Source organism: Vicia villosa, linkage group LG2, assembly GCF_029867415.1.
Source record: "Vicia villosa cultivar HV-30 ecotype Madison, WI linkage group LG2, Vvil1.0, whole genome shotgun sequence".
Classification (NCBI taxonomy): domain Eukaryota; kingdom Viridiplantae; phylum Streptophyta; class Magnoliopsida; order Fabales; family Fabaceae; genus Vicia; species Vicia villosa.
Window position 1 is genome coordinate 204,671,347 of NC_081181.1, and position 12,809 is coordinate 204,684,155.

Here is a 12,809-nt window from a genome sequence, read left to right on the forward strand (position 1 = left end):
GTCCTGGACTTTTCAGGGCTGGGCTAAAAAGGCCATATGTAATATGGGCTTAAGATTTACTACCCGAGCCCGGCTCTAGATGGACTTCGGGCTACCCGGCCCTAAATAGGTTTTTTTATTAAAAAAATTTAAAATAAAAACTCCATAATATTTATTATAAATAAAATTAAAAATTATGTTATTTTAAACATAATACATTTTTCAGTAATATATTATCTCTTATAAATATTATAATGTGTTTCTAAATATAATATAAATCTAAATTGTATAAAATAATACTTGAATATTTAGTATAAGAAAAAACCTAATATAATAAGATGAAAAAATATTGATTAAAGATTGAATAAAATAAAGATAAAACTTAGTGAAGTGAAAAAAAAATCAATATGCTAATTTGGAGTAAGATAATATAAATATTAATATATTTTTTAAAAATTTATAATTATGCGGGCCTGATGGGCTACCCACGGCCCATATTGGTTAGCCCTAATGGATAGCGGACTTTTTAGAACTGGGCTAAAAAGACCATGAAAAATATGGGCTCTAATTTTAAGGCCAAAACCCTATGATTTTTCGGGCCTGGCGTGCCGACCCATATGGGCTAGCCCATTTTGACAGCTCTAGATTTAGTTGACTTAAAAAATAAAGAGAGAAATCAAAATTCATCCCAAAATCTATCATATAAGAAAGATAGATGTTCATAAAATACCATTTTTACCCTTTTTCCCAATACTCATCAATGAAGCTGTCCACGTGGAACCCTCTGCTTCCTTCTTTTCTCTTTCCATAACTTTACACAACTTGCCTTTTCCCAATACCATTTGTTACTTCTACCATTTGCATGTTTACTATGGATTATTATTTTATTCTCATTTTTTTCCATCCACTTTTCATTCTCTCTTCTCTCTCTTTGTTTACTTCATCTTTCTTTTTTATCTCAACATTCTCTCTTCTTTCTTCCCTAACCTCTTGCTTAAAGATTCAATCTTTATGCTGTGTTTCATCTTAAACAGGATTTTTTAGAAAGTATTTTCTTCATATCTCTCCTTCTCTTTCTAATCTCTATATTTTTCATTCACTTTTATGATTTTTAAGTTACTATCTTTTTTGTGTTGTGTTCTTACTTTGAAGATTCAACCATTATATTTATTACTTTTTTAAAAAGTTTTTTTTTTTTTGCATTTCATTAATATTTTGGGTGCTAATTTTTGTAGATCTGGACTATAATGAGATGGAACAAAAATTTTCAGATCTGAAATTATACGATATAAAATTGAAGGTGAGTTGTTACTATGTGTTTATTTTTCTAATTCTTTTTCGTGTTTGTGTTTTGGAGCAGGACACCGCGGCTGGGATTTCGAGCGGATGAAGGTGTGTGAGCGATATCGGCATGAAAGAGTTTTGGATCAGATCTTCTGCTTCCTCCTTCTGTTTGTTCTTGATCTTTTATTTTTTGCAAAAAAACTTGAACTATAATAATGTTGAGAATTTGATATTTGGTATTGTTTGATCTTATATTATTAGTGTGGGTTAATGTTGTTTTGATTGAAGTTAATTGTCATGATTGTTATAAGATTCATGGAGATCTTGAATAAAATTTACAGGTTTGTGAAATGTGTGTTTTTTTGTTATTGGTTAAAATCTTTCCGACAGATTGGTTAGATTAAAAATACTTAATGTTTATCAAAAGAAAAAAGAAAAAATATTAATTAAAAGATAGTTTCATTGCTATCATTTATATGTTGGAAAATTATTATATTTCTTAACATTAAGATATTTATTCTATTTTATTAAAGTTTTATATTAAGGGTTGTATGCCATTATCTATTCCCTATGCTATAAAATATATAATATTTTTATTTAGCCACTCTATTTTTCTGCTATGATAGGACATCACATTTCCATCTCCTAGAAAGTAACAATTCTACTTGCAATATTTAACAAGCATGATATTTTGGGTCCCAATGAAACTTATATTATTATGTTTTTCACTCAATCTTGGTCATTAAATAACCATTAAATTAGAATGAAATAAGGATTAATTTTATCATTACTTTTATTTATTATAATGAATAATTTATTTAATAAATACAAAATTCGAATTTTTATTTTTGTTATTATAGATCTTTTTTGTTTTATTTTATTTCTTATATTTTTTGTTTTATTTCTTATTATAGATCTTTTTATTTATCTATAGAACTGAAAATTATTTCTTTACATTTAAGATTTTTTAATTATACATTTTTGCATTAAATTATTTATAAATTATTTCTTCTACTGGTTGTAATCTCATTAAATTTGTCTTCAATCATAAATGCTATAATAAAAACAGAGATTTAATACAAAGTTAATACAATATACACATATCACATTTTTAAGTAATTACCATCTTTAAAATTGAGATTCATTTTTGAATATAAGTTCCAAAAAGAGATAATTATTGTCTTGGTTCAATCAAATAAAGTCTATATAATAGACTATAGAATAGGTTTTAGTGTACTATGATGTGTATGACAAGCCAAAGTCATGTCTATGGAGTACATACCTATCTCTATAGCTTTTCATGTTATAAAAAACTACTACTTAAATAAGTACATTTATTTTTTATTTTTAAAAATAACAAGAACAAAGTTTCAAAAATTTCATTTTATAGATAAATATTCATTTTCACTAATTATTGGAAAAAAATGGTTTTTCAAGTATAAATAGCATGTCATTAATTTTAATATAAAAATATTTTTTTTTGTTTTTGATAGATTTAATTAGCTATAATAACAAATATACAATAACAAATATACAAGTTGTTACTAACCCTTTTCTAAATAAAATTGTAGTCATCTTCACACAGAAAATCATAATCCCTATATGTAACTAGCCATTAAATTGTTGATGAAATAGACACTTTGTTATATCTCAATTATCTAATTATAACTTTTGTTTTTTTTTTGTTTTTAATATTTCTCAATAAATTTTCTCTTCATACATTTTTTTTAAATTAAAAAAAATCTTTTTTCACATGTTTAAACTTCTCCTCGCAGTTAAACATACCTCATCACTAATAGTGTGAACTCACGGTATCCACCAATATTTGAATACACTTTAAATTTTGTTTTTTACAATTTGCAATTTCATTTATTTTTTGGACTTTTTTACTATTCTTTATTTTATTTTCATTTTTCGTCTAATTTTTTTTCTATATTCAACATTTTTTTCAATCAAATTTCATTTTTTATTTTATTTTTTAACACAATTAATAAATACTACCAATATATTTTTAAAAACAACAAAAAATCTACTTTTGATCAAAATAATTTTAAACTTGAAAAATTAATTTCTTGCGATATTAATGATTGTACAAATTACTATTCAAATCTGTAAAAAAAATGCGCGTGGCAAACCAAAATGCACGGGTTTATTATTAGTGATAGATATATTTATATATAATTTTGTTGAAAATAAAAAATGTTATAAAAAGAGATAATTAATGTCTTGGTTGTATCGAAGAAAATATATAGAATAAATTATATAATAGGTCTTAGTATAGTGTGTTGTTTATTGCAAGACAAAGTCACATCAACTACATCTATCTGTATACCTTTTTCTTTTTCATCATCACATAGGTCTTTCAATGTTATAAAAGACTTTCAAAATATTTTTTTTTATTTGATGTTACATATTCAAAATAAATAATAATTACAATAATTAATAATATTCACAATATCATAATATATCACAATATCATAATAAATCATTACAATGTTTGACACTAAAACATATCTACATTCAATATTATCATTTTTATATTGCTTTTTTAAAATAAAATTAAACGGAGGGAGTAATATATTTATTGATTTAGCATGAAATCAAATAAAAGCCATAAAAATATAATAGAACATTTATAGCAAACTTTAACAAAGTTAATACAATATACACATATCACATTTTTAAGTAATTACCATCTTTAAAATTGAGATTCATTTTTGAATATATGTTCCAAAAAGAGATAATTATTGTCTTGGTTCAATCAAATAAAGTCTATATAATAGACTATAGAATATGTTTTAGTGTACTATGATGTGTATGACAAGCCAAAGTCATGTCTATGGAGTACATACCTATCTCTATAGCTTTTCATGTTATAAGAAACTACTACTTAAATAAGTACATTTATTTTTTATTTTTAAAAATAACAAGAACAAAGTTTCAAAAATTTCATTTTATAGATAAATATTCATTTTCACTAATTATTGGAAAAAAATGGTTTTTCAAGTATAAATAGCATGTCATTAATTTAAATATAAAAATATTTTTTTTTGTTTTTGATAGATTTAATTAACTATAATAACAAATATACAAGTTGTTACTAACCCTTTTCTAAATAAAATTGTAGTCATCTTCACACAGAAAATCATAATCCCTATATGTAACTAGCCATTAAATTGTTGATGAAATAGACACTTTGTTATATCTCAATTATCTAATTATAACTTTTGTTTTTTTTTGTTTTTAATATTTCTCATTAAATTTTCTCTTCATACATTTTTTTTAAATTAAAAAAAATCTTTTTTCACATGTTTAAACTTCTCCTCGCAGTTAAACATACCTCATCACTAATAGTGTGAACTCACGGTATCCACCAATATTTAAATACACTTTAAATTTTGTTTTTTACAATTTGCAATTTCATTTATTTTTTGGACTTTTTTACTATTCTTTATTTTATTTTCATTTTTCGTCTAATTTTTTTTCTATATTCAACATTTTTTTCAATCAAATTTCATTTTTTATTTTATTTTTTATACACAATTAATAAATACTACCAATATATTTTTAAAAACAACAAAAAATCTACTTTTGATCAAAATAATTTTAAACTTGAAAAATTAATTTCTTGCGATATTAATGATTGTACAAATTACTATTCAAATCTGTAAAAAAAATGCGCGTGGCAAACCAAAATGCACGGGTTTATTATTAGTGATAGATATATTTATATATATTTTTGTTGAAAATAAAAAATGTTATAAAAAGAGATAATTAATGTCTTGGTTGTATCAAAGAAAATATATAGAATAAATTATATAATAGGTCTTAGTATAGTGTGTTGTTTATTGCAAGACAAAGTCACATCAACTACATCTATCTGTATACCTTTTTCTTTTTCATCATCACATAGGTCTTTCAATGTTATAAAAGACTTTCAAAATATTTTTTTTATTTGATGTTACATATTCAAAATAAATAATAATTACAATAATAATTAATAATATTCAATATGTTGTTTTATACCATTTATAATATATTAATTCATTGATAAGATGTTAGTATTATTTTATACTATTTATAATACCCAATAATAATTAATAATATTTGTATAATTGATGAAAATATAAAAATTACACATGACATATATACTTAAATTTGTTTATAAAAATATATGTCATTTTAGTCATATATACTTAAATAGGTTTTTCTTAGGTATATAATAAAAGTTACATTTTATTGCCTCAAAAAATATTTCGTTATCCAACTTAGTCCATTCCTTTAACTTATAAATTTAAATATCTAAGATGGAGTGGTATTAATGAGTGTATATCATGGACCCTATTTTTTTTTTTAAATTAACCATTTCATCTGATTAAAAAATATTTAACTGTTAAAAATTGAAAATCTATTAAATTTAACAAATAATCCCCAATGCCTAATATTTTTGACATTTATTCATCTTCTTCCTTCTTTTCCTTCATCATCTTCATCATCACTTTAAATATATTCATAGCAAAACCCAGAAAAAATGAAAATAAACCCAAAAATAGGTCATAATTTTTTTTCTTCCATAAATCAATGAATCATAGGTCATAAATAATTATAATTTATAATATTATAATATGTTACAATATATATTAAAATCTTATTTGATAATTATAAATGCAAAATCAATTTTGAGTCAAATTATCTAAACAATAGTAAATGTTCATAATATAAAATTATTTTGTAATTATTTATCTTACTATTTTTTTTACGTGAGAGGTACAAATAAAAATAAAATAGACAAATGTAATCTATCTCCATTGTCAACCACTTGATCCCATTATCACTAACCAAAATAAATCTTATTACCCATCATTGTTGTCTAATTTTATTTAAATCTCTTATACTTAACTATTATACTAATTTAACTTTTAAGATATAGTAATATGTTTATACACGTGAATAGGCTCTGCATCCCGCTCTTTTTTTTTCATAACTATTTTCTTATACAGTTGCTTCACCCGTTGTTTCTATATTGCACATGATTTACAGACATGCACTTTCTTAGGAATACAACAAATTTCTGCATCATTTTTTTACATATCTAACTCATCTAACATTTCTAATAACATATTTAATAACAAAATTATATTTTGTATTGAAAATTTTATTGATCGAAATGTTTTTACGGGTACCAGACATTTTCTATACATTCAATTATTATTATTTTACGGGTACCGGATATTTTTCTATACATTCAATTATTATTATTTTCACGGGTACCTGACATTTTTCTATACATTCAATTATTATTTTTTCATGGGTACTAGAAATTTTTCTATACATTCAATTATTATTTTTTCACGAATACAAGATATTTTTCTATACATTCAATTATTATTTTTTCATGGGTACCAGATTTTTTTCAATACATTTCATTATTATTTTTTACGGGTACCAAACATTTTTCTATTAAAAAATATAAATCTGAAACAAATGCGCATCCCGTACCAGAACCCGTGCGAACGCACGGGTGAGTTACTAGTTGTAAGGAGAAATTGGTTTCTCATTCTCACATTTATGTTCATACCACGTGTCACGTATCTAACCATTTAACGGTGCCATAAAATTGACCAAATGATATAATAACACTAATTTACCAAACTCGTGATCATATTTTCATCACAAACAAAATAAGGCCACATAAGTAATCTAGCTACACATATTACTGGTCTATTTTCTGCACCCTATTATTCCTACACTTAGGTGATAATAAATAAACTGAGTAAGTTTGTTTCAACCTTTAAAAAAATAGGTTTTTTGTTTATTTTTGAAAATAAATTTTTTAAAACTATTTTTAAAATATTATAATTTTTTTTATATTTGTTTTTTAAAAATGAAACACATAACATTTTTGTTTTTTCAAAATATTATTCAATTTTTTTATATCTAGTCTAGCTACACATAACATTATAGTAATTGTTTTATTAATGCTTATATTCAATTGTAAAAATTATATTACATTATGTATTGAATAATAAAAGTTTGGATTTTCTTTTAAGTTTCTCTCCTAATTTTCTATATCTATCTTAATTTCACTCACTTCAATATAAAATATGTTATAACGGAAGAAAAAAAATGTAAAATGACAGGGGAACGAAATTTTTTAACATCTTTTATAAAGTTATAAAGAAACAAATACTGCAATTATTACAAATATGCATCTCACATTGTCAAAACTTTATTTGGAACAAGCAATGAGCACGTTACCATCAAAGTTAATTTGATCAAAATGGTTTTTAGTCTCTATAAAAAAAATATTGACTTTTAGTCCCTATAAAATTATTTTTGCACTCAGTTTTAGTCTCTGTAGAGGGACTAAAAGTGAGTGCAAAAGTAATTTTATAGGGACTAAAGTCAATATATTTTTTATAGGACTAAAAATCAAAATTGAGATATTTATAAGGACCAAAAACATATTTAACCCTTGATTATATTGGGTTTCACAACATTGTTACATAATTTGTGTTACATATGAAGAATCTTATAGAGAATTAAAAACAATTAAGAGATATTATTAGCATGAAATGAAATTTTGTTTATATTGGATTTCACAACATTGTTAGATAATTTGTATAGCTGAAGATGTTCTTAGTAGAGGAATTACAAATCTTGTGAATAACAATAGCATAAATCTCATTAAAGCTAACAAGCATAGTTTGGTTCCTTCTCACACTCTCTTTGCAGATGATATCATGATATTCTGCAGAGAGGATGTCAAATCTCTAACTGCTATTGCTGAGCTCTTAAAGGACTATGGGAAATTCTCTGGCCAACACTGCAATCATTCCAAGTTTCTTATTTATGCTGGTGGAATGTCAAATGCTAGGCATATCAGTTTGGCTAACCATATTGGATTCACTATGGCTATCCCTCCTTTCATCTATCTTGGAGTCCCAATTTTTGTAGGTAAACCTAAAGCTTGCTACTTTATGTACATTGCAGATAACATTAGGCTTAAATCGGCTGCTTGGAAAGCTAAAACTTTATCTATGGCTGGAAGAATTCAACTGGTGAAGTCAGTCATCCTGAGCATGTTGGTGCATTGCATCTCAATATATAACTGGCCTGGAAGCTTAATTAAGATGATTGAGACTTGGATAAGAAACTTTGTTTGGAGTGGAAACATGAAGAAAAAAAGACTGTCACTGTTGCTTGGAAAACCTGCTGCAGGAAAATGAATGAAGGAGGGCTGGGAATTCTATCTCTCAAAGCCTATAACACTACTACCAATATGCAACTATGGTGGAAGTTTTTAAATGATAGTCAAAACTGGACCAAGTTACTTAAAGATAGAGTGAAAAGAAATGGAAAAATTATCAAATATTCCATTAAGTCATCAGTTTGGAATGGAATCAAAGAAGTGCATACCACTGTGATGAAGATTTGCATATGGAGTATTGGAAATGGTAAAAGTATCAACTTTTGGTTCGATAACTGGATAGGGGAACCATTAGCAAACAAATTTCAAATTCCAGAAGTCTATCATCATGCTCTTACTTCTAAACTTAGTGATTGGTGGAATGGCTCATGTCAGCTCGGCTCTAATATTCAAATGGACATTCCATGCCTGATGGGCATTATCTCCAATTACTCTGTTTCTGCAGCTGATTTTTGTGACCTCCTTTCCTGGAAGAACTCAGCCAGTGGAATCCTTTCATTGAAAGAAGCATATAACATTGTTACTATACCCAGTCCTAATACTTCTTGGATGTCCTTTCCTTGGGATAGAAACACTCCTCTTTCCCACTCTCTGACTGTTTGGAGATTCATCAATAACAAGCTTCCAACAGATGAGAACTTTCACATAAGGGGCTTCTCATTCCCTTCTATTTGCAACCTTTGCTCTTCTTGTTGTGAAACCTTTGCTCATCTTCTTTTTTAATGTAATTTTGCTTGCAGCATATGGAACTAGTTGTTCAGCATCCTTAATCTGAACTTTATGATAAAGAGCATTGAAGATTGTAAAAAGGCCTTATCGCTTAATTTGTCTCCTCAAGCCAAGGCAGTCATTCATGCTAGTATTGTTGGCATTTTTCATCAGGTCTGTAATGCTAGGAATCATGCAATATTTGAAGAGGATAGTTTATCTTGGAAGTCTTGTGTTTCAATGATAAAAGCTCATGCCAAGATTGTGGGAAATTCTTCCAAGAGAGCTTCAAATGGATCTATATCAAACTGCTCTCTTTTAAAGCAATTTATCATTTATATTCACTCAACTTTCAATTCTAGAACTATGGAAGTCATTTGTTCTCCTCCATTAATGGTATGGTTAAATGCAATGTTGATGGTGTTGCTTCTGGTAATCCTCGCAAGGCTGCTTGTGGTGGGATAATTAGAGACCACACTGCCAATCATATTGTGAGCTTTAGCTCTTTATTAGATGATGAAGCTCCTGAAACTGCTGAGCTTATTGCTGCTATCATGGCTATTGAATTGGCAAAAGAGAAGAATTTTGATAAGCTATGGATCGAAACGGATTGTAGTTTTGTTGTTAATACTAGCAACAACCATGTTTTAGTGCCTTGGAAGCTTCGTTCTCGTTGACTCTCGTGTTGGGATTACGTTTTAAAGATTGATTTTAGGATATCTCACAATTTTAGAGAAGCCAATTTTTGTGCAGACACTTTGGCTAGCATTGGTTTAATGACCAAAACTACAACTTTTTATTATTATGTTCAGGAGGATATCACTAGAGATTACTTGTTAGACAAGTCGGGTACCCCTAGGTTCAGAATTTGTCATTAAGGGGTCTTGGTTTGGTCCCCCTCGTGTTGTTTTGATTTCTCTCTTTTTAATGATATCCTTTCTTTTTTGTTTTAAAAAAATACAAGTACGATGATAATAAACCTTTTCAAATAATCGGTAAAGTCTAAAATTATCTAATAAATTTAATCATCAAGTTATGACAGTTTGTTTTGTTGCAATTTATAAGTGCGGCACTTTCAAACTGTCTTCAACACTCATATTGAGAAATTATATTCTAATGTCCTTCCTCCTAATTCAGATTCTATAAGCTCTTTATTTTCATTAATTCTTTAAGGCCTTTAAATCTTACATGTTTTAAGAATTTTGTCATACTATTTGCCATTTGTAATTTAATTTTTTAATACTCAATTATCAACCTCTCTTTATCAACTTGGCCCCTAGCGAATGTTATTCAATTTGTTCACCATAATACATACTTTCAAGTATAACCTTTAGGAACAGGAACTCATCGAGCTACGCCATCATGGTCCTTTATTTGGTCCATATTTTGAAAGTTATGGGAATTTCTTCGGATATTTTGTGCTGGTGAAGCCTCACACTTAAGAATTTCACTCTGCATTATGCTTTGGCATTATCAAATTTCATCTCCCTTGTAAGAATAGATTTTTGAAATATTGGGCTTAGCCCTACTTCCACCACGAGCCTCACTCGTATAATGTCAAACTAGATTCCCTTACATCTGGAGAGATTATGATAAGGGCGATTTGGAGTCCCTCTATCAGGTGTTTGGCTTTAAGGAGGGGTTTTTCCTTATGGAAGTATCATCTTTCCAATAGAGGATAAGGTACATTGATATGCGCACTATAATGTGCGCGGCCGATCGTCGGGAGAGGAAGAAGATCTTCGGTGAGGATGGAGTCACCCCTTATCTCTTTTTTTACCTGAGTGTTTGTATCTGCAAATAAATTGGATTCCCTACAAATAGATCTATGTTATTGCTTCGGCTCAGGGCATTAAAGTTAGTCCTCTAACCTTGTCTATTACTCCTCATCCCATTGTTCCTATTGCATCTGATATTTTTCTGGTACTCCCTTACTTGGTCTGCCTTTACCAACCGGTATTGATGTGATTGTTGATGGTCAGACTCAGTCTTTATTATCCAGAAAAAGAGAGATCAGGATCAAGACCAAATTCCCCTCTTGGAGGAAGGTTCCCCTAAACGAGATCAGTTTTCTTGGAAGTGCTTTAGGGTCAGAAACCTTTCTTCTCAGACTGTTTGCCATCCTTCCTACCTGGATTCCCGCACTTCTGAGGAAGTCGGTGTTAATATATCTAACGAGTACCTTATCTGCCGTAGAATCTTCCTAAGGCATGTAAAATGAAACTTTTTTCCGAGGCTATCTTTTACCCCTACCGGGTGGCTTCTTTATTTTCCCTTGCTGCTGCTGGTTGGGGTGATCTCCTGGCTATGTGTAATCCTTCCAAGGAGAGGGATACTCAGAAGGGGAACTGTGAAGTAGAAATGGTTTTAGCTTCGAGAGAAGACATTCTTCCTCCAGGAAGAGATCCGATGTCTTGAGGATTTCAAGGAGGAAGCAAAGATTTATGTCTCTCCTTCTTCTTTAGCTACAAAGATAGCAGAATATAAGTCTTCCTTAGAGGTTTGATCCGCTGTCGCGCGCGGATCAAAAACGAGTAGTTTTGAATAAAACCGTAGAAAGCGACAAGTGACTCGCGTATCGTATCACAAGGATTCTCGTTGATTATTAACCAAAGGTAAATCGATTTAGGGGGGTTGGTTTAGGTTCGAATTACAGAAAAAATGATTATCAAAAGCGATTAATGAAATAAGTTGTTTTGAAAAAGTGATTATAAAATCAAGCCAATCTACTGTTTTCGGTTCCGGCTTATCATGGGTTTCTACCTTACCAATTCCCTAAGCGGCTTCGATCTCTATTCGATTTCAATATCAATTGACAAGCGCAAAAGATATTAAACAGATTGGATTCCTATTCCGAATTAAGCAAACGGATTAATACAATCGCGAATTAAGCAAACACGATATAGAAACGCAATTTAACGACGAAGCGACGTAAACAACGATTAACGGTTAGGAATACAATCATACGAAATTAATCAAAATATTCCACGAAATAACAGATTAAGCAAATGCAAATTCATAGAATATAATTGAAAGACAAACGAAATTGAATTGATAAAATAAAAACCTCAAAGCTTTTGGAATTCGATTACAGTAGATCGACTCTGGATGTTTAGTTCTCCATTCAAGCGTACAGAGCAAAAGAGTGGAAACAAAATTGTGAATAGTAAAACGTGATAAACAGTAACACGGCTTCTAGACCTATTAGGAATCAGCCAAAAAACGTTTATGACCTGTCATACCCCAAAATTTGCCCACCATATTTTTATATGCTCAAGCTCATCCAAGCATCAATAGCTCAAGATCTAAGTGGATGCACACTCTCCTAAGCAATAAGGACCAAAACTAGGGTTTTGTGTCTCTTCAAGAAAAGTCAACTTCTGATACCTCAAGTGGATTCCATGATCTCTCATATGATTCAAAGTATCCTCATGCCAAGTTTCAAGCCCCGATTCAAAAGATTGTTCAGTCAACTGCTCAAACGATCAATAATCGACTATTTAACCTAAAAGTCAAACTATGGTCAAACCACAGTCAAAACTTCTGATTTTTGGTCAACATCCTCATTATTAAGTGTCATTCATCATTTGATCAAGTATTGATCATGATTCATCAAGGAAAGTTCAGA

General features: G+C 28.7%; 1 protein-coding gene and 1 long non-coding RNA gene across 2 annotated transcripts; both read left to right on the top strand.

Moving 5' to 3' along the window:
- Positions 1–851: 851 nt before the first annotated feature.
- On the top strand, positions 852–1,539 carry LOC131648012 (uncharacterized). Its single transcript, XR_009298023.1, has 2 exons — positions 852–1,026; positions 1,215–1,539. It is a non-coding gene; the product is annotated as an uncharacterized LOC131648012 (long non-coding RNA).
- A 6,467-nt stretch (positions 1,540–8,006) lies between these two features.
- On the top strand, positions 8,007–8,492 carry LOC131651124 (uncharacterized). Its single transcript, XM_058920792.1, has one exon. The coding sequence runs from the start codon at positions 8,007–8,009 to the stop codon at positions 8,490–8,492; it is 486 nt and encodes a 161-aa protein (XP_058776775.1).
- Positions 8,493–12,809: the final 4,317 nt, after the last annotated feature.